Source organism: Leptodactylus fuscus, chromosome 3, assembly GCF_031893055.1.
Source record: "Leptodactylus fuscus isolate aLepFus1 chromosome 3, aLepFus1.hap2, whole genome shotgun sequence".
Taxonomy (NCBI): Eukaryota; Metazoa; Chordata; class Amphibia; order Anura; family Leptodactylidae; genus Leptodactylus; species Leptodactylus fuscus.
In genome coordinates this window covers 110,992,266-111,015,378 of record NC_134267.1, presented here as the reverse complement: position 1 = coordinate 111,015,378, position 23,113 = coordinate 110,992,266, and the positions used below count along the sequence as shown (strand labels likewise).

The following is a 23,113-nucleotide window of genomic DNA, read 5'->3' as shown; positions in this document are numbered from 1 at the left end:
TGTTAATAATATGATGGATTAGTAATGTCACTTACTAATGGCAGCAGAGAGATTCCTAAAGGTGTTGAATTTTCCATACAGATATCATACCCCAGTGGAATAGATACAGTAATTTTGGAGCGATATCAGAGCATGAAGTGTATCTTTCCAGAGACGGTTTACAAGCACATCTTGACACTGATCTCATCACTCACCTTGTTCTCCTGTGTAACAACTATGCTTGCCCCTCCTGGTTTTAAGGGCACTTCTTCCATAGCTCCAAATACATCAGTCTCCACAGAGAATGTAAGTTCCAGTCCCAGGTCACTAATATCATTATCTAAAATCCACTGCAAGTTCTTTGCGTATTCTGGGTCAATGGAGGCCACGTCCTGATAATTTACTGGGATACCTGCAGTATTAAAGCATGCAGATATTTAGCATGAGATTTCTTCCGTCCAATTTACTCGTTTATGCATTTCTAGCACAAGGCTGCCCTCTTAAGCAGAATGAACGTACTGCAGTTAACTAAAGACTTCCAGCTATTTAGCACGTTCTGTGTATCTTTAAGAAGAGATACATGAATACTCTGCTTTACTATACAACTAGTGGCTGTGGTCAGTTGTGTATTAGCCCGCTGTGTAATTCATTTCTACCAAGCACCTTCCTAAAATGGTAATGTCTACAGGAAACAACAACATATGTTAAACCTGTGTGTGTGTGTGTGTGTGTGTGTGTGTGTGTGTGTGTGTGTGTGTGTGTGTATGTGTGTGTGTGGTGGGGGAGTTACCGGAGACTCAGAACACAATTCTCATCACAGATGTCCATTTTAAAGGTGTACTGCCATCCTGCAAAGTGTTTTCATATCACTAGTATATGCAATCACCTTGTGATAGGTGGAACTGAACCAAATGATCATGAGTAATGAAGGGGTTGCAGTTTGGCACCTGATACTCTACACAGCTCAAGGCAATTGCAACAAGTCCCATTTCAATTGGGTAGGACATACAGTTCCCTGCCCAGCTGAGCGACCCGGAGAGATGATGTGTGAGGAATCCTTATAGAAGGTAGAGCAGTGCTACATCAGCAAAGTAGCCGCTTTATTATCAAGATAGGTGGGGGTTACTGAATCCATCATAAAGTGATCCTCCTGTTGTGCCATTACCTGTATAACATAAGAATACCCACTCTATTGAATTACTTACTACACTACAACACTTTATGCCATGACAGAAGAACAGGACAAAAGCTTTAACCCTATTCTCTAAATACTGAGGGTCACTAAAACAAGATAGTATATGTAGTAGGCCTGGTGCACCCAGACACCATCTGGCCATTGGTCTATATTTCTCGACCTATTCTATCCCTAGTAGTATCACCCCAAAGCAGCCAATTGGAAGACACTGAATTGTTAGCTGCATTAAGATGAACTCAACTCAAGAATAGGTCGCCACATATAGACCACTGGAGAAGGGTAAGGAACCAAGGGTCCACTGGGGGAAGAACCACGCTCACTGGTGTGTGCAGGAAAGAGGTGAACCGGGATCCAGATAAATACGATTTATTGAATGACTTAGAATACAGCACAACACGTTTCGGGCCTAAAACTGGCCCTTTCTCAAGTGCAAAAAACGAGAGAGGGGAAATGGGTTCTCTGTTCCAAATAAATAGGCCTGTGCAATTGAATGGGAGTGCAAGTAAGTTGCACTTGAGAAAGGGCCAGTTTTAGGCCCAAAACGCATCGTGCTGTATACTGTATTTTAAATCATTCAATAAATCGTATTTATCTGGATCCCGGTTCACCTCTTTCCTGCACACACCAGTGAGCGCGGTTCTTCCGCAGTGGACCCTCGGTTCCTTACCCTTCTCCTGTATCTTCCCGGTTTACCGGTAACAGACTGAACCGCTGCCACTCTCACCTCATCACGGTCCTCAGGTGTTGTGGTTCTCCACAACCTTATAAGGTGAGAGGCCATCTGGTCTTTGATAATACTTACCTAGTTTCTAAACCATCTTTTTACTCTTAATACTACACTTAGTGCGCTCGGTGTCCTTGTTTTGTTTTCTATTCACATATAGAGCACTGACTGGATGGTCTCTGGGTAGAATAGACCTAAAATCTCAGAAACTGAGATGCTCAAACATATAAGTGGCATCTAAGGCAGCTAGAGGTTTGGTGCTTTCAAACTCGCTGCTTGTTCACTATTATTTTTAAAAATATTATTAAGAGTTACATTGTAAAGCTCCTTTTCCTTTCAGTGAATTATCTAGCACAGTATTAAATACAAATTATTACAGCCCTTTAATGGAGCCAAACTTCAACAGAACAACATATGGTAACGAATAACTCAGTTTCTTGGATAACGCAACCATGTTTTTCAAAGCTTTCAGTTATAAACAACTTTACATAAAGAAATAGAGCAGGTTAATATAAGAAACTTTGCAATACATCTTATTAAAGAAATATCATTTCTTCTCCAATTTTCAAGCTGAGTTACTTTCCACTTATTAGTCTATAATGAAAGGAAGGGGGTTGAGGAGGCTGCTAGGAAAGACACTCAATTAAAGGGATTCTATCATTCAGAAAACGCATTTTGAGCTAAGCATATGCCTGAATTGCCTTTAAAAAGGATAATCAGGTGTTGCCTCTAGTTCTTCAAAAGATCCCCTCGTTTTTAGTAAAAATAGGTAAATACTATAAGCTAATGAGGCTTACCGAGCACCTTGGGCATTACCCAGGGCCAGTGAGCACCCCCCACATCGTACCTATGAAACGCTGTTCTGTTGCTTGCACTCCAAAAGACCTGCTCCTCCACACGTCCTGTACTGCCTATATCTTCTGTTGTCTCGCTCCCGGTGGTTGAAATCCCTTGCATGCGCAGTAACGCTCCGTTCTCATGCTCAAGCGCCATTTTGTTGTAGAGAACTGCACGGTCTACAACAAAATGGTGCTCAGACATGCGCAGTACTGCTCAGAACCGAGTGTTACTGCACATGCACGACATTTCAACCACCGGGAGCGAGACAACAGAAGATATTAGCTGTACAGGACGTGTGAAGAAGGAGGTCTTCTGGAGTGCAAGCAACTGAGGGGTGTTTCAGAGATATGATGCAGGGAGTGCTCGCTGGCACTGTGGAACTGCCAGGGTGCTCGGTGAGCCTCATTAGCATATAGTATTTACCCATTTTTATTAAAAATGGGGGGGGGGGGGGAGTCTTTGGAAGAACTGGAGGCAGCAACAGAATAGCCTTTTTAAAGGCTATTCAGGCATATGCTTGGCTCAAAATGCGTTTTCTGAATGATAGAATCCCTTTAATGTCTGCTGTGGCACTCTATGCTCTTTTAAGACTTCTAGTTTGTAGATTACAGGCTGCCGTTGAACAAAATGAGGCAATAAATCAATTAACTAACTAGCAGCAGCCTCGTAATCCACCCCTCCATGCCCTCCATTTTCATTTTATGTCTGAGGCTGGATACAGAGAGGAATCTTATGTAAAAGACAGTCAGATTGAAGATAAGATGAAGGAGACTAGCTTAATAAGTGGTGAAGGAAACAGATCTTCTTAATAAGATATATTTCAAAGTTTCTTATATTCATATGCACTATTCATATATGGAAATTTGTTTATACCTGATTGTACACTTTAAGAATGTCAAATCGCTGTAGTCAGCAAGTACATACAGGTAACCATGTTCACATTAATAAACCATCAATGATAGTAGAATTGTCTGCATTCATACCAAGGATGTGCTTGTAAAATGACCTGGTGAAGTAAATGTTGACCAGCTGTCTGTGATAAAGTGCAAGTCCCAGGATCTCGCCAGCAAATCGGAAGTAGTTTAAGTGGTCTGGATTTACTGAAGAGTTGCTATTTGGCTGGAATGTTGTTCCTATTCAATAGCAAAAACAAGAGAAAATAGAAGCACATATAAAAAAAACTTTTCAGTAAATGTTAATGTAGCCACACAGTTGTCTCCGAACACCTACCATCTGCAGATTGTGTGAAAAGTGCATAATCAGGATTGATGATTTCAGAAGAAAGAATATCAAACCACTCCCGTACAACTCCTTGACCCTATAACACAGATTTATATCCAAAAATAATTAGAATTTTCACGCTTAAAATTTGATTAGTGTTTATGACAAAATGGCAGCCTTAAAATCAAACAGACTTGGAGGTTGAACTCTGTAATTTATATTGGTTTCTGATAAAACTATACGACAATCACTGCCATTACAGTTTTTACATGGCTAAGATTTACAGAAAATTTCAACTTGATTCAGCTGCTGTTTGTCAGGCATTTTGTTGCTCGATGCATTTTTATGGCCCAATCTTATTATTTTCTTTTCTTATATAGCACCAATATATTCCACAACGCTTTACAGATATTGTCACTACTCATTGTCCCAAGTAGGTCTCACAATCTATATACTCACTGTTATAATACGGTGGCCTCCATTGAAATCTGTTTAACGGGGTTTCCCACAACATACACTTTCTTTAAAACTTGAACAACCATTCAGATAACCCATCTACATTGTACCTGTGACTTCAACCACCTCTTCTGTGCCCTCTTTTCAAGATCTGCACCCCAATAGCACCATTATATTTTCAGCTTGGAATAGCCAGAGTGGGTAGTCTTTATTAAGGAGCATGTGACTGTTTGCTAATAAGTAAAAATTACATTTCCCAGGTATATCTTGATTTCTAACTACCTCACTGGCTACTGCTCCAAGTAGAAATCATCATCATGGGAGATACATGGTTATGTAAACAACTGATCTATTATGCAGGTATAGGAAGGTGAATGAAGCAAACAGGCACGTTTGTCCTCAATGAAGAAGGACTACAGTTTGTATCCATTGAAAACAGTGCTCATACAGCGGTAGGGATAGAGGCATATACATGTGTGTATATATATATATATATATATATATATATACACACGACTACCACTTTAATGTTACAGAAGCAATCTATTGATTTCATAAGCCAACATGTTCTTCATAACAGAATAGTATAAGTCAAGATAAGAATCTTTTTAATATATTTTATTAAAGAAATATGTTTTCTTCTCCACCTTTCAGGCACTACATTTGGTCTATGAAGAAGAGAGGGGGAAAGGAAGATAACTACAAAAGACACTCAAATAACTACTGTTTCTACACCCTGCTATCACTGCTAGGTTTCTAGATAAGGGCTAGTTCACACGGGGATTCTGCATGTGCACATTCCGTCGCAGCTGCCGCGAGGGGATGCTGGTGCAGTGCATGGCATCCCTTCGCGACTTTCCGCTCCTGATTAGGCCCAAATGAATGGGCCTAGTCTGGAGGGTGCTGACGCGAGGCGGACGCCGTGGCTGAATCAGCCGCGGAATCCGCCTGAAGAAAGGCAGCTCGCTTCTTTTTTCCACTAGCAGGAACAAACCTGCTAGTGGAAAAAAGAACACTAGCGGTCTACATTGACCTCTATTGTGAGGGGGTGGATTTTGCGGAGGATTCTGCGTCAAAATCCGCCCCCTCTTGGCCTCATGTGAACTAGCCCTAAGAGAGAACAAGTGCACAGAAAAAGGCAATAAATCATCTAACCAGCCAGCGGAGGCATCCTACTCTGCAAAGACAAATCTAATGCAAACAAGCAGTCAACATAAAGGAGCAGGAAGACAGCTCAAAAAGTGGTGAAGGTAATAGAAACCTCTACCATATATTACAACCTTTCTTATATCCAAATGCACTATTCATTTATGAACAGCTGTTTATAACTGGAGATACACTTTGGTCTATTTAAGCATTATTTTTTATTATTATATAGGTAAATTAGACTCCGTTCACATCTACATAGAGATTTCCATTGTTCTTCTCTGAATAAATAAAATAACGAAAGCGCTATGTTGCATGAAAGACACTAATAGCTCCCACTATTAGGATCCATTGCATTTCTCTTATAGTGTCAATTTTACTGAAGAGATTATTTCCTCTGGCCTTTTTAACTAAACCTGCATTCTAGAATCCTAAACAGAGCCTCCAACTTTTCATAGTATTCAAAATTATTACCACAGGGAAAAAAAAAAAACGATGGTTTCGCTAAAAAAGAAAAATAATATTTGCTGACCTTCAACATTCAAGCAAGTTATTTTATACATTTACATGATCAGTGATGTCTGCTAAGACTACTTCCTAAGGTAGACCATTCCAAATAGAGAAGATGCCCTCCAGTCATTGAGGTAACCTTGCAGGGAACAGCAGATCACAGTATTTCTGTATGGGCCATTTATACATTTGTACAAACTGATCATGTTCATCATTATCTGAACTTTTTCTATTTCCATGGCATCTTTTCATAAAATGGTGACCTAAATATTGTAGATGAGACTACGAAAGCACTAGACAATGCTTACCTGTACAAAACATGCAAAATATTACTCTGAAAAATAAGTGAATCTTCATAAAAGGTTTTGGTAACTTTGTAAAAATATTCCATCATTCACTTTGCACAGACCCCAGGTTACAGCCCTCATAACGTCAGCAGAGATCCATTCCCAATTTGCATGTAAATGTGTTCGCCATAAGATGGACGTTCCTTAATATCACAACTGAGGTTCTATAATACAGGGTCCATTAGTTCTTCCTACAACAGCTAATACAGTGCCTCATATAACTACTCCAACTCTCTAGATGCAGATCTGTAGCACAAGCTCTGTGAAGACACCGAGCAGGCAAGAAATCTGGGAGATAATCGACTGAAAGCCTGAAGAAAATGGGAATGGCTCTCTGGGTTACAGTCCAGGCTGTAACTCAGAATAAGTACAAGTAAATTACGTACGCCAATTATATATGGCAGACATGAAGAATGTCATAATGAATACCTAGTATGAGATGTAATACCTGCTTTATTGGAATTCAATAATTGTAAAGAAAAAAAAAAAAAAAAAACACTCATCATTAAGGCCCTTTTATCAGTTCCTTATGCTACCATATCAGAGGGCACAATGAGATACAGGACAACACTCTGGGCTTGGGAACTGATCCAGTAGTTTTAAGATTTGATTAAGTATTTTCGTGAAATAAGCGGTGTATTAAATCCTGCCAGGAACTATGATCTTGCTTTCCCCACACACAGTGATTGACAGCTTTTCTTGTGTGAATTTGTATACTGGAGGAGCTGTCAATTTCACTCTGGACAAGAAAAAGCAGGCTCATGGGGTGTCTCTAGAATTCCTTGTTACATATCAAGAACTTAATCAAGTCATAAAAAATCTTGTGTCCCAGGGGTCAGCATGCAAAGAATGGTCACTTCATTAAAGGGGTTTTTATGTGAACACAACCATATTTAAATCTGTAGACAACTGAAAGTTAAACATTTTAGCAAATGTGTACAAGTCCATGAAAAATGGAATGGATAGCACATGGATGGAATACCTTAAAAAATTAGCTGTGCAATAAAATGGACAAGAAAGACCAACACTAAGTTTTGTGGCCTAGGTTCCTAGCCTCCACATAGACCTGTGAAAGTCATACCATGTACATGGGGTCATAGAAAAAAATAGGTCAGTGTGTTATCCATTAAAAAAAAACAAAAAAACACTGATCTCTAAACATCTCTTTGTCGCCCTCAAGAATTTCCTCCGTCCCCTCATCTTTCCCAGTCAGGTGGACTAAAACCGTTATGGAGGTACCTTGGGATCCATTTGGTGACTAAGTCATCTGACGTTTATCAGGCCAATCCCCCCCCCCTTCCTTTTTATCCTTGGTAGTGGATCTGGAGACCTTCACTTGGTTTGTCTGCTGCTCTACTTTCAAGATTAACATCCTGAATACCGCATCTCCTGCAGGTCCTGCCAGTTCAGATCCCCAGGGTCGTCTTTATTCATTTGGGTCAATAAACCAGTGTTAATTGCTAATACTATTTTGTATTGCCTGAAACCCTAGGGGGTGTTGCCTAATATCTACGCCTATTATCAAACAGTCAACCTCTCCAGGATGGTGAACTGGCATCATCAAGTTATAGGTATCAAAGAAGGCCTTCAGCTCCACCTCCTGACAGTGGCTGCGTGGCTTGCCATGTTTCCACAGTTGATAGCTTATCACCTAAAACCTGCACCCTGGGGACTCGGAGAGTGACCGAGTTGACATTATTCGAGATCCTTAATACCACCAGCCATTTTCTCCCAACTGGTTACTGCCTTTGAGACAATCTGTTGGGATTCTAATATCCTGGTTAAACACATCATCTCACTGGTATTATTGGCCGCACCTAGCCCTTCAATTAATACATTACTGGGGGGGCGGAGCCTGACCGCGCAAGATGGCGGACGCATCTCTCTGAAGCTCCGTTCGCTGGGAACCTTCTTGCCGCCGTTACAGCTCCTAACAGTAGAGACATGGTCAAGACGGGCAGAGACGGGTCCAGGGACCCTCCGGGCACCCCTAAACACCAGAAAATCCACAGTGACTTACAGCGTTTCGCTAGGAAGAAAGGCTCACCTTCGCCGCATACTGCTCCTAAGATGGCGCCGATACAGAAAGCGGTGACGGACTTTGCTGAGGACTCGGAGGGAGAGAGTGGTGTGGAGGGAGACCGCAGTGAGGCAAGTGCAGCCCCGATTACAAGGGCATTTTTACAAAAAGCTTTAGCCAAAGCTCTTTTGCCAATGGTCCAGGAAATGGCCGAGTATAGGTCTGATATGCTGGCTGCAGGGCTTAGACTTACAGCCCTAGAGGAGTCTTATGCTGCAGTACACACACATGCCGACGCAGTAACTGCGCACTTGCAACACCATAAGGATTTACTGGATAGATCTCTTTTACAAATTGAAGATCAAGAAAATAGAAACAGGAGGAGAAATATCAGGCTAAAAGGATTACCTGAGACCAATGGTACAGAAGACCTACACAAAATGGCTTCATCCCTGTTCTCTGATCTGCTAGGCCCAGACCGTGCAGAGAAGGTGGTAATTGAACGAATTCATAGGGCTGTACGCCCAAAACCTAGACAAAATGAACCCCCTCGGGACATTATTTGTGGTTTATTATCATTTGTTGATACCAATGCCATATTGAATGCAGCAAGAGAAAAGGATCGCATAGAAATAGATGGTAACGAAATATTGCTCTTTCAAGACATAGCGCCATCTATTTTAGCTAAAAGGAGGATACTACGACCAGTACTGGAAGAATTACGCTCCAGAGGTATCAAATATGCCTGGTTATACCCGTTTGGACTGGCCGTATTGCATGGAGGTAGACGCATTACGGTTCATACACCTGCAGATCTACAACAGATTTGGTCTATTCTGGATATAGAGCCTTTGGAGATACAATCTTGGCTACCTACGGGTGATTTGGAAATGCCGCCGCAATTACCTCCACTAGCCATAGGGCATACCGGAATGCGTCACAGATCACCAAAATCCAGGAAGAATATCTTGAGAAGTAGAATGGGTACACCATGAGCTCTTTTTCACTGTGTTCCATTGAACGTGAGTTATTTCAACGCTCTCCACTTCGCAAACACGTGGATAGTGCTTTGTCCTTATTTTAGTTATGTTAATTGTCCTATGGGACACTCTGTTCTTTTTTGTTAAGAAGTGCTTTAACTACTCCATAGGACTGATGGACTGTTGCGTTTTGGCATATATATTATAACATGAGTTCTTGTACTCTTCATGGGACTCACTATATTTATCCCAAGGGGACTTCATGAGATTACCACCATCTTGTCTCATCATTTCATAGATTAAGTTATATTTCTGCTGTTAGTTTATGACAAGCTCTTTAGCTCTTTCGTATCGGCGTTAACTAGGTTCGTTTCCGATCAGGATTTTCTCTGACCCTACTATTGTACAAATCTGTGCTTGTTGTTCTCACATAGAGTGCAATAATCACATAGTTACTACAGATTGTAGTAATAGTGTCTCGTTGGTTACACTATTCTGTTTACTGTATTACACCTGTACTAGTGTTTTTCCACCCCTTGTCCTGTCTCACCCCTCCCCCCCTTCCTCTTCAATATTCCCTCTTTATTTACCTTCTAGTACATAGAGACTGCGGGTGTGGTATTCATGGCTGCTGATACCTTGACTAGACCGAACAGGACCAATCCGAAACCTCCTCTGTTCAAGTTTTCGTCCTTTAACATTAATGGGCTCAATTCGCCCAACAAACGACATTGGCTGCTCTCAGTGGCAAAGAAATTAGACGCGGATCTCCTATTTCTACAGGAGACTCATTTTAAACAAGGTAAGATACCTAAGCTCCCAAAATCCCCCTACGACCAGTGGTTTTATTCTAATCATCCATCTTCTGCCTCGAAGGGAGTGGCGATTGCCATTAGACATACTCTGCCATTCACATGTCAGTGCACCCTCCAGGACCCTGAGGGAAGATACTTATTTTTGAAAGGCTTACTCTCCTCCAGGCGGGTGACATTTGCATCAGTGTATGCCCCAAACACCAACCAATGGACATGGATAGTCTCCATGCTTCAAACCCTTTCACAATTCGCGGAAGGTGAGATTATTTTAGGTGGAGACTTGAATGTTGTATTAGACCCTGCTCTAGACTCATCCTCAGGGAAGTCGTCATTATCTCAAAGAGCTTTGAGCTCTATTCATAAGGCATTGCAGAATCTACACTTAGTTGATACATGGAGATGTGTAAACCCCTCGCAGAAGGATTTTACCTTTTTCTCGACACCACATCAGACTCATCAGCGTTTGGACTATATTTTCGCTTCTCAATCTCTGTTAAACTCCTTACACACTGCGAACATAGATTATATCACGGTGTCCGACCACGCTCCTACTTTAGCCTCTTTCCGCTTTCCTGACATGACCCCAAGAGCGTGGAATTGGAAACTTAACGAAACCTTACTTTCGCATCCAGATGTCCGCTCTCATATTGCAGCGGAATTAGTGGCATTCTTCCAGAGAAATGTGACACCAAATGTATCTCCCCCTCTTGTCTGGGAGTCGCATAAGTCTTTCGTAAGGGGATTACTAATAGCCAAAGCATCGGAAAAAAAGAGGGAGAGACAGAAAGAGATAGATTCTCTATTAATGCAAATCTCAACTCTTGAGAGATTGCATAAGAGACATCTGTGTGTTACCACACATGCTGAGTTAGTGTCATTGAGAGAGAAGTTAAAGAAATCTTTGAATCATATAGCAGCAAAAAAATTGCTTTATTCCAGATCTCGCCTATATTCACATGGAAATAAAGGCGGCAAATTGATGTCTGCACTGCTAAAGAAGGAGAGAGCAAAATCACACATAGCCTCCATCAAAAAGGCTGATGGCTCAATAGTCTTTGATACAGACAGTATTGCAAGGTCTTTTCATACATATTATTCCTCCTTGTATAATCTCAAACAGGACAGTTCATATTTAGCTCAAGTGAACAGAGATGCGAATATGGCGGACTTCCTCGCCAAACTGTCTCTCCCAACTGTGACAGCAGAAGGCAGGGAGTTTCTCACTTCACCAGTTACACAAGACGAAGTTAGGAAGACGATTGCTAGTTTTCCGCCCAACAAAAGTCCGGGCCCTGACGGGCTTTCGATCTTATACTATACCACTTTCCAGGCACAACTTCTCTCTCCGCTGACCGATTTTTGCAATGCCTTATTGAATGGAGATCAGATGCAAAAACAAACACAGGAGGCTCATATAACTCTGATCCACAAAGAGGGACGCGATCCTACAGCGTGCAGTAATTATAGGCCTATTTCGTTGCTGAACAACGATCTTAAGATCTGGGCAAAGTTACTAGCGTTGCGATTAAGAGATTTGATGCCACAATTGCTACATTGTGAACAATCTGGTTTTGTCAGGGGCAGGGAGGGGAAGGACAATACTGTCCGACTCCTTCACGCCATCGACATAGCCCAGTCCACCCGGTCCCCCTTAATACTTTTAGGAGTAGATGCTGAAAAAGCATTTGACCGGGTGGACTGGTCCTTTATGTTCGCAACGTTAAAGGCCTTTGGCATGCCTGACCAATTTATTGGAGCGATAGCTACGTTGTACTCGCAGCCACACGCGAGAATAAAAGTAAATGGTGCACTCTCTGAGTACTTCACTATTTCAAATGGAACGAGACAAGGATGCCCCTTGTCTCCCGCTTTATTTATCTTGACATTGGAGACTTTGCTTCAGGCGGTTAGGCAGCACCCACTGATACACGGTTTTAAGGCATTCGGGAGAACGATATCTTCAGTTGCTTTCGCAGATGATGTGATGTTCCTGATTTCAAATCCTGATGTGGGTCTTCCCACATTAACGGACTTGCTACATCAGTATGGTATCTTGTCCAATTACAAGATCAATGTATCTAAATCTGAAATTTTAAATATTTCCTTAAACGATAAACTGGCATCTGAGTTAGCATCATCCTCTCCGTTCATCTGGAAGCAGCAAACCATTAAATATTTAGGTATACAACTGCCCCGATCTATACATTTGGTCTTCGAAAAAAATTACCCTCCACTGCTTGATGAAGTAAAACGTTTACTTAAACAGTATGATTTTCCCTTTCTATCATGGCTAGGTAGACGGAATCTTCTACAGACATATATTGTTCCAAAAATACTGTACACGATGCAAATGTTACCGATAGCCTTACCTAAATCCTTTTTTGTTACTACTAGGAGATTGTTTAGCGCTTTTATCTGGTCACATAAACCCCCCCGACTAGCATATCAAGTCATGACTAGGAGCAAAAGAAATGGAGGTATAGCGATACCGGACATATTGAAGTACTACCATGCCATTCAGATGAATCGATGGTTTCTTTACAACAAACCGCTGAAGGACGATACTTGTAAAATACTAGCAGATGGTGCCTGTGCCCAACAGCTCTATAAATTTTTATGGTCAGCTACTAACGCAGACTTGAAAAATCTTACTTTTAACTCTCTACTTCTAGGTCCATGCGAGGTCTGGTCCAGGTATAAAGCAACACTTTCCCCTCTCCCCTCTCTTGCTGCCCCTGCTAATGCATTGCCGTTTCTGCTCTCCCCACCTTGTCCATCACCAGCTGATATATGGTCCAAATTGCATAATTACACGGTGAAAGATCTGATAGAGGATCGAAAACCGATCTCTCAGGCTAAATTACAAGAAATGGTGTCGCCAATTAAAATTAATTTTTTGAATTATGCCCAATTCACTTCAGTAGTGGAGAGAACCATCCAATCCACACCACGAAAGTGGTTTCCCTCAAGATTTGAACTAACTCTACAATCTACTGATCCCTCACGGCGCTCAATCTCAGCTTGTAAAGCACTTATATCTGCCACGTCCCCCCGGTCAACACCTCTATATATCTCCTCTTGGGAGAAAGAACTAGGGACACAATTTACAGAGCAGGATGAACATGATATATTAAAACATTCTCATGGTTTTTCCACCTGTGTGAGACAACAGGAACTACATTTCAAAGTGCTCTCTCGTTGGTATAAGACCCCTGAGTGGTTATACAACAGAAAGATATCAGACTCAAATTTATGTTGGCGTTGTCACAAGCAAGTTGGCTCTATGTTACATTTGTGGTGGGACTGTGTTCACATAAAAGCCTATTGGTCGGAGGTGCAAGCTCAGATATCGCGCATAATGAAAAAGGATATTACTTTATCCCCAGAATTTGTGTTATTGTCACTGCCGCAAGACAACCTTCTACCTTCCAAAAAGAATCTGATAGTTCACCTAGTAGAGGCTGCTAAGCTGTTGATTCCGTTGTTTTGGCTTTCAGCGGAAGTCCCAAAAATTTCACTCTGGTATACCAAAGTGCATGAGATTGCGAGGTATGAAGAACTTATCAGCTGGAAGGAGAGGCGTCACGATGCATACAAGAAACTGTGGTCCCCCTGGTGGGCTTCCCTATAAATCAATAGTCCATGTCTACTCCACCCAAGCTCCAATGATTTGGATACTTTTTCACTTTATTTCCTCCAGCTTTAGGTTCAAACATCCTTCCCCCCTTTACCGTCCTTCCCCTCCCCTCTTTATAGATCCTCCCCCCTTCTTTTATTTTTCTTTGATAATGAACAGTTGTTTTCAACGAGACATATGTTTCGCCGTTGGCTGTTTTAGACTTCATTATTGCTTATTTATGTATATCTATTATGGTCATGCAATTTATTAGTTTTGACTATATGCTTTGTTGTACTCAGCCGCCTGTATCAATGGATTTGTCATCTTAATGTGACTTTTCACTGAACATGTTGTGTATGATGTTCTGGTTTTCTAAAAATCAATAAAATAAGATTTATAAAAAAAAAAAATTAATACATTACTAATACATTATACATTATCAAGCATATAACCTATCAATCATACCTCAGTTCAAAGTCACTCGGAAGGTCTGATTTTTTCATTCTAATGTGGATTCACCATGAAACCAATCCACTGAAAACTCGACAAACATTTTTATGCTGCTCTCCAGGTCACATGTCTAATTTCCAGATAGGAATGCTCCAATTATGAAAGCACAGGTATCTACTATGGCCATTTTGTGCATACTATGTTAAGGTAACATGAAAGTCTGGACAGATGTACACAGTAGTAAAACATACTTTGAAAAACTATAACATACCATGCCTTCTTCCCCATGGAACCGTACTGCAATGCCTTGCTTGAGTTTTTCACTATTGGATTTAAACACCACTTCACAGCTACTCCTAAAAATAGATTCTAAAGATGTAAAAGGATTAATCACACTTTCTGGAAAACAAAAATTTTACATTTCATTCTGTTAATATTGATTAGAAACTCATACCTCTATGGACCAGTAATATGTCATTCTCGCTGACAGGTCTGTGTACCATATCCGTATCAGGCTGCCCAGCAAGCAAGTGTTCATAGAACCATTCGCAACGCTCCTTAAAAGACTAAAGCATAAGAGAACATATTATTAGTACCCCATTTTGGAGATATTCATAATTAAACTTTGCTGCTTTCTTGAACCGACAAGGGTGGTGCAACAAAGCAGCAGCAAAATTGCTTGTGTGAATGAGGCCGCAACGTTATCGGGCTTCATTTATCTATACTAATAGGAAACAAATAGATTTCAGTCGAAAAATATATACAAATTTTACTCCAATTATTTACCGCTGTAATGGGAAAACTTTATCATGAGGGGAATTATTAACTTTTGTTTGGCTAATTTCTGCATTGGCAGAATTTGTGCCAAATGTATGTGTTCACTAGAGATGAGCGAACACTAAAATGTTCGAGGTTCGAAATTCGATTCTGTTAAATATCTTGTATTTGCCGGTGAGACCCTTCCATCTTGTAGCTATGTAAGGAGATTTCTAAAATAGTGTACTCTAACCGCACCCATGTTCCAAGAATATAAGACTATGATGTCAGTAGAGTGTTAACCCCATGTCTGCTAGAGAATATTGTAAATATATAATATTTAACAGATTCGAACAGCCGCTCACTGTTCGAGTGTTCGAATGGGTTTCGAACCCCATTATAGTCTATGGGGAACATAAACTCGTTAAGGGGGAAACCCAAATTCGTGTCTGGAGGGTCACCAAGTCCACTATGACACCCCAGGAAATGATACCAACACCCTGGAATGACACTGGGACAGCAGGGGAAGCATGTCTGGGGGCATAAAAGTCACTTTATTTCATGGAAATCCCTGTCAGTTTGCGATTTTCGCAAGCTAACTTTTCCCCATAGAAATGCATTGGCCAGTGCTGATTGGCCAGAGTACGGAACTCGACCAATCAGCGCTGGCTCTGCTGGAGGAGGCGGAGTCTAAGATCGCTCCACACCAGTCTCCATTCAGGTCCGACCTTAGACTCCGCCTCCTCCTACAGAGCCAGCGCTGATTGGCCGAAGGCTGGCCAATGCATTCCTATGCGAATGCAGAGACTTAGCAGTGCTGAGTCAGTTTTGCTCAACTACACATCTGATGCACACTCGGCACTGCTACATCAGATGTAGCAATCTGATGTAGCAGAGCCGAGGGTGCACTAGAACCCCTGTGCAAACTCAGTTCACGCTAATAGAATGCATTGGCCAGCGCTGATTGGCCAATGCATTCTATTAGCCCGATGAAGTAGAGCTGAATGTGTGTGCTAAGCACACTCATTCAGCACTGCTTCATCACGCCAATACAATGCATTAGCCAGTGCTGATTGGCCAGAGTACGGAATTTGGCCAATCAGCGCTGGCCAATGCATTCTATTAGCCCGATGAAGTAGAGCTGAATGTGTGTGCTAAGCACACACATTCAGCACTGCTTCATCACGCCAATACAATGCATTAGCCAGTGCTGATTGGCCAGAGTACGGAATTCGGCCAATCAGCGCTGGCTCTGCTGGAGGAGGCGGAGTCTAAGGTCGGACCTGAATGGAGACTGGTGTGGAGCGATCTTAGACTCCGCCTCCTCCAGCAGAGCCAGCGCTGATTGGCCGAATTCCGTACTCTGGCCAATCAGCGCTGGCCAATGCATTCTATTAGCCCGATGAAGTAGAGCTGAATGTGTGTGCTAAGCACACTCATTCAGCACTGCTTCATCACGCCAATACAATGCATTAGCCAGTGCTGATTGGCCAGAGTACGGAATTCGGCCAATCAGCGCTGGCCAATGCATTCTATTAGCCCGATGAAGTAGAGCTGAATGTGTGTGCTAAGCACACACATTCAGCACTGCTTCATCACGCCAATACAATGCATTAGCCAGTGCTGATTGGCCAGAGTACGGAATTCGGCCAATCAGCGCTGGCTCTGCTGGAGGAGGCGGAGTCTAAGGTCGGACCTGAATGGAGACTGGTGTGGAGCGATCTTAGACTCCGCCTCCTCCAGCAGAGCCAGCGCTGATTGGCCGAATTCCGTACTCTGGCCAATCAGCGCTGGCCAATGCATTCTATTAGCCCGATGAAGTAGAGCTGAATGTGTGTGCTAAGCACACACATTCAGCACTGCTTCATCACGCCAATACAATGCATTAGCCAGTGCTGATTGGCCAGAGTACGGAATTCGGCCAATCAGCGCTGGCTCTGCTGGAGGAGGCGGAGTCTAAGGTCGGACCTGAATGGAGACTGGTGTGGAGCAATCTTAGACTCCGCCTCCTCCAGCAGAGCCAGCGCTGATTGGCCGAATTCCGTACTCTGGCCAATCAGCGCTGGCCAATGCATTCTATTAGCCCGATGAAGTAGAGCTGAATGTGTGTGCTAAGCACACACATTCAGCACTGCTTCATCACGCCAATACAATGCATTAGCCAGTGCTGATTGGCCAGAGTACGGAATTCGGCCAATCAGCGCTGGCCAATGCATTCTATTAGCCCGATGAAGTAGAGCTGAATGTGTGTGCTAAGCACACACACATTCAGCACTGCTTCATCACGCCAATACAATGCATTAGCCAGTGCTGATTGGCCAGAGTACGGAACTCGACCAATCAGCGCTGGCTCTGCTGGAGGAGGCGGAGTCTAAGATCGCTCCACACCAGTCTCCATTCAGGTCCGACCTTAGACTCCGCCTCCTCCAGCAGAGCCAGCGCTGATTGGCCGAATTCCGTACTCTGGCCAATCAGCACTGGCTAATGCATTGTATTGGCGTGATGAAGCAGTGCTGAATGTGTGTGCTTAGCACACACATTCAGCTCTACTTCATCGGGCTAATAGAATGCATTGGCCAATCAGCGCTGGCCAATGCATTCTATTAGCGTGAACTGAGTTTGCACAGGGGTTCTAGTGCACCCTCGGCTCTGCTACATCAGATTGCTACATCTGATGTAGCAGTGCCGAGTGTGCATCAGATGTGTAGTTGAGCAAAACTGACTCAGCACTGCTAAGTCTCTGCATTCGCATAGGAATGCATTGGCCAGCCTTCGGCCAATCAGCGCTGGCTCTGCCGGAGGAGGCGGAGTCTAAGGTCGGACCTGAATGGAGACTGGTGTGGAGCGATCTTAGACTCCGCCTCCTCCAGCAGAGCCAGCGCTGATTGGTCGAGTTCCGTACTCTGGCCAATCAGCGCTGGCCAATGCATTCTATTAGCCCGATGAAGTAGAGCTGAATGTGTGTGCTTAGCACACACATTCAGCTCTACTTCATCAGGCTAATAGAATACATTGGCCAATCAGCGCTGGCCAATGCATTCTATTAGCTTGATGAAGCAGAGTGTGCACAAGGGTTCAAGCGCACCCTCGGCTCTCCTACATCAGAGCCGAGGGTGCGCTTGAACCCTTGTGCAGCCTCGGCTCTGCTACATCAGAGCCGAGGGTGCGCTTGAACCCTTGTGCACACTCTGCTTCATCAAGCTAATAGAATGCATTGGCCAGCACTGATTGGCCAGAGTACGGAATTCGGCCAATCAGCGCTGGCCAATGCATCCCTATGGGAAAAAGTTTATCTCACAAAAATCACAATTACACACCCGATAGAGCCCCAAAAAGTTATTTTTAATAACATTCCCCCCTAAATAAAGGTTATCCCTAGCTATCCCTGCCTGTACAGCTATCCCTGTCTCATAGTCACAAAGTTCACATTCTCATATGACCCGGATTTGAAATCCACTATTCGTCTAAAATGGAGGTCACCTGATTTCGGCAGCCAATGACTTTTTCCAATTTTTTTCAATGCCCCCGGTGTCGTAGTTCCTGTCCCACCTCCCCTGCGCTGTTATTGGTGCAAAAAAGGCGCCAGGGAAGGTGGGAGGGGAATCGAATTTTGGCGCACTTTACCACGCGGTGTTCGATTCGATTCGAACATGGCGAACACCCTGATATCCGATCGAACATGTGTTCGATAGAACACTGTTCGCTCATCTCTAGTGTTCACTTTACAGTATCATGGTGATAAAAATAATACAATTTTTAATAAACATATGGCAGTTAAAATAACAAGACATCTTTGAAAAAAAATTTGGTAATTCCATTACACTAACTGGAACTAGGGTAAAAAGTGTGATTAACCCTGTAATATTTCCTGACTATGGTGGAGACCACCTATCAATACCGCGTTAGTAGTGATTGATTCGAGGACATAAAATCACCAGCCGCTCCTTGTTAATTGGAGTGATACACTTAGTCCACACACATAAACCATCCACCATGCATAAGAGTAATTTCCTAACGGGAGATAATTGCACATACAATGACTCCTCTACCAAGTCAACCCTCTGGCTGTACACCATCAGTCTATTTAGTGTCTGGTCCTAACAAACTAGCTAGTTTCTGGCGGCCATTTTTGGGAGGCCGCTCTTGCTCTTGTAGTTCAATACAGGAGCGTACTGTGCAGGCGTCGGACGTTGGACCAACAGAAGAAGACAGAAGAGGCGGGGTTGCTGCTGAAGATGGAGGCGGCGCTGGAGTGAGTTCTCGGGCAGCAGTGGGGACGCTCCCATCGCCGTTTGAACGCTGGGTCCCGCCCTCGTTGCTGCGGAGAACTCATTTGCATACCGGTTAAAACCTATATTTCTAAGGAACGGCGCCGCGGAGACCACGTCTAAAGGTAAGAGACGAATAGCCTTTCTTAAGGCTATTCCGATGTGGTAATTAGAAAAAATGTTGCTTTAGTGGTAGAATTCCCTTAAGTGAGAATTTTGCAAATTTTAGCATATCACATTTGAAAACCCTGGTGTAGACACAAGTATATAGGCCAACCAAGACAACTTTCTCCTTACCAACATTTTCATAGTGAATTGAGTAGTGTTAAAATGTTAAAATTTTTGCATAAATAATCTGGAACAAAAAAAAAAAAAACTTAAGTCGGGACCCTACATGGTGTAAACACCTTGGTTTGGCCACAGTGTCTGACAGTCACGGCAAAGCGAATCTCATCCACACAATGCCGTTGCAGTTTATCAATTATATCTACAGAAACTCTGACGGTGTTCATACAGGTATAATGGAAGCAGAAAGTGCGGTGGGAAAAACTGTGATGTTTTTCCACCATGGTTTTTCTCGCAGTAAAAAGCTATTTGGGGGCCTTAGCCTTATATTTCTTTTATGCCTGAGTGCAGGGCTTGAGAAGTTCTCCCCCAATAAGTTTAACGTTCGGCTAAGACTGCTAAAAAACTATTTTAAGTATACGGTAGTTTCTTGCAATTCATTTATGTCAAACATGTACATTATGCTTTCAACTCTGAAAATAAAATACAGATTTTCCAATGACTGTGAATAACTTGGTGATATAATATTCAAGAAAATATTCCAGACCTTTTCCTTCATAGCCTACAGAAAAGAATGTCACTTTTACAAATAGAAGATCTATTGAAAAGAGAATCTTGAGAGAGTCATTTCCATGTTAGCATAAATAAAGCCGAGGAAAACAGATAAAAAGGACCCCAGAAGAAGCAGCACAAAGCCTCACCGAGGTGTTCTTTTCTTAAATTGCTCAAATGTGATATCTAGATATCCACTGCATATTCACAGATTTACAGCACTCTGACATTACGCTTACTGTGTTATACGTCAAAGCCTGGAAGGGTTCACAACTTTACTTACATTTATTTCTCAATTCTCATTAGCTAGCAGTTGGAATAAAAAGTGATGAACACCGTACAAGTCAGACTACTGCAGATAGAATATATCAATGTACTAATAGCCAAAACCAAAGACTGGTGAAACGTACAGCTTGTTACTCTGTATTGTGTGTGGTAAGACAAGGAATAAACATACAAAAACATAAAAATAAAAAAAATCACAGAAATTCCTCTCATGGCCTCCCACTTTTGTGTCATAAACTGCAATGAACACTAAGGAATACATGGAGGGGATTCAACAGTTGAAAAATCAAAATTTGCATTTCGCATTTCTTCTTACAAACCCTTGTCTGGGTGGCAGCAGCAAGAGACTCCCCCTAGTGTTGTGTGTCTATAAGAGGAGAAACAAGCTTAGGGACCATTCACACGGAGGAAAATGGTGAGGAATTTGGTGTGTAATTTCAGCGCTGAAAAAAAAGCCTCCCATTGACCTCAATGGGTTCATTTTTCAGCCATCAGAAAAGTCAATGGGAGGCTTTTTTTCAGTGCTGAAATTCCACACCAAATTCCTCCCCATTTTCCACCGTGTGAATGCACCCTTAAAGCCCATGGCTTAACAGGCTCTCGCAGCCAGAGCCGACTGCGCATGCATCATCCATGACGCCCAAAGAAGACGACACAGAAGGGGAGGATGCAGCTCAGGAAGAAGGCGGAGCTGGATATGGCAAAAGGTAGGAGACGAATAGCCTTTTTTAAGGCTATTCCGACGTGGTCAAAAGAAAAAAAACTTCTTTTAATGGTAGAATCCCTTTAACTCCTCGCGTGCCGAGCACTTCCATTCATTTCAATGGAAGCGTGCCATTGAAATGAATGGAAGCGGCTGGCACGCGGGGGGTTAAGCGGCCGCCGGCAAAGTTTGCGTGCTGCCACTTTCAATCACATATAAGGCGCATCGGACAGCGCTGCGCCTTATAGTCCGGTGCGTCTTATATATGAACCTAGACAGGACTATAGTCCAGTGCGCATTATAGTCCGCAAAATACGGTATATTTGTTTTGTATATTTTGTGTACTGTATGTAAACCCTCAAATATAATGGAATTAATGGTGATATACAAGTGAATAATAATAATCAAACATGTCAAAAGTTTAGCTCAGCACCTATGGTATGAATTTATACTAGGGTTCTTCACTTTCAAAATTACTTGTGCATAAATCTGATTAATTTATACATTAAGATCAATACAATTTGGGCCATCAGAAGTCATAACTGCACAATTTATATTTTTTTAAAAAACTGATCTAACTAAATTAAATTTGGCATATGGGGAATACAGTTCCATAATAGTGGAACAAAAAATACTACATTGTTCACAAATTATCTAGTCATCTACATATTAGCAATGGCACAGTATATACTATTATTTTAGCTTACTTATATGGCGCCATCATATTCCGCAGCACTTTACAGACATTGTCACTGTGCCATATAGGGCTCACAATCTAGATTCCCTACCAGTATGGTTTTTTGGAGTGTACTATACTATAATATATTACAGAACTTCATTATCGTTATAGAGTTAATCTTTGTAATTATAACTTTGTGACAGGAGTCTGTCTAATCATCATCAGTAACTGAAAGAGGAGATCTGTCTCCTACAAAAGAAGGAAGTTCTAATAGAAGTTCTCCCTGGGGAGAGGATGTGTGATACAGCTCATGCAGTTTTTTCATACAGTGAAGTCTAGTGCTTAAAGCTGTAACCTTGCCCCATGAAAGGACAGAAAGGCAGAAATCTGATGTATATAAAAACAGTGTTATTTAGTGTTTTAAGTTACTGCCACTTAGTTAAAAAATAATTCACTTATTAGACTTTTTAATTAAAAAAAAAGTGTAACCCATGAACATATATTATACTAACCTGAGCTTTTATGATGTGCATAAACCTTGACATTAGTTCAGGACACTCCAACAAAAAATGAAAGTGATCAAATATGATTTTAGGGTTTCTGAGTAAAGAAAACAATAGTTAGAATTTCCTTAAGGTAATTCTCCCGCCTGTTAGATAAGTACATAGTGACAATCGTACCAAAGTGATTCCTCTTACAGGTAACTGTATTTCTCCATTGTGCACTCCTTTCTAGTTCTCAGCTTTGTCATGTAACTAGCCAGTGGCGTAACTAGGAATGGCGGGGCCCCGTGGCGAACTTTTGACATGGGGCCCCCCCCGACACCGAAGATCTCGACCGAGTCCCTCCTACGCATTCCTGCACGCTCTATTATGTTCCATAGTGGCCCCTGCACACAGTATTATGTCCCATAGTGGCCCCTGCACACAGTATTATCCCCCATAGTGGCCCCTGCACACAGTATTATACCCAATAGTGGCCCCTGCACACAGTATTATACCCAATAGTGGCCCCTGCACACAGTATTATACCCAATAGTGGCCCCTGCACACAGTATTATACCCAATAGTGGCCCCTGCACACAGTATTATGTCCCTTAGTGGCCCCTACAGGACTAAATACTGTCACGTCACCCGCTGACTGCTATACCAGGACAAATTGTGGATAAAAAATCTGGCCCTGTGCATTACAATTTAGTAACTCCATGTGCCTCATATTAATAGCAGTTAACCCCATCATCTCCCTCCCTCCCATATCAGTAACTCTTATGGTGAGGCAAACAG

General features: G+C 42.3%; 1 protein-coding gene across 5 annotated transcripts in view; it reads right to left on the bottom strand.

The window, feature by feature from the left end:
• Window positions 1-23,113, bottom strand: part of HACE1 (HECT domain and ankyrin repeat containing E3 ubiquitin protein ligase 1) — a 99,953-nt gene that overhangs the window by 28,176 nt on the left and 48,664 nt on the right. For all 5 annotated transcript variants that reach the window (XR_012715328.1, XM_075268121.1, XM_075268123.1 and 2 more), the window contains exons 14-19: window positions 22,343-22,430; window positions 14,757-14,868; window positions 14,574-14,671; window positions 3,969-4,056; window positions 3,722-3,871; window positions 195-391 (exon numbers count right to left, since the gene is read on the bottom strand). Coding sequence is in view for 4 of the 5 variants with exons in the window: in XM_075268121.1 (XP_075124222.1) it covers window positions 195-391; window positions 3,722-3,871; window positions 3,969-4,056; window positions 14,574-14,671; window positions 14,757-14,868; window positions 22,343-22,430 (733 nt within the window). In the remaining variant the exon portion in view is untranslated. The remainder of the gene's footprint in view (window positions 1-194; window positions 392-3,721; window positions 3,872-3,968; window positions 4,057-14,573; window positions 14,672-14,756; window positions 14,869-22,342; window positions 22,431-23,113) is intronic.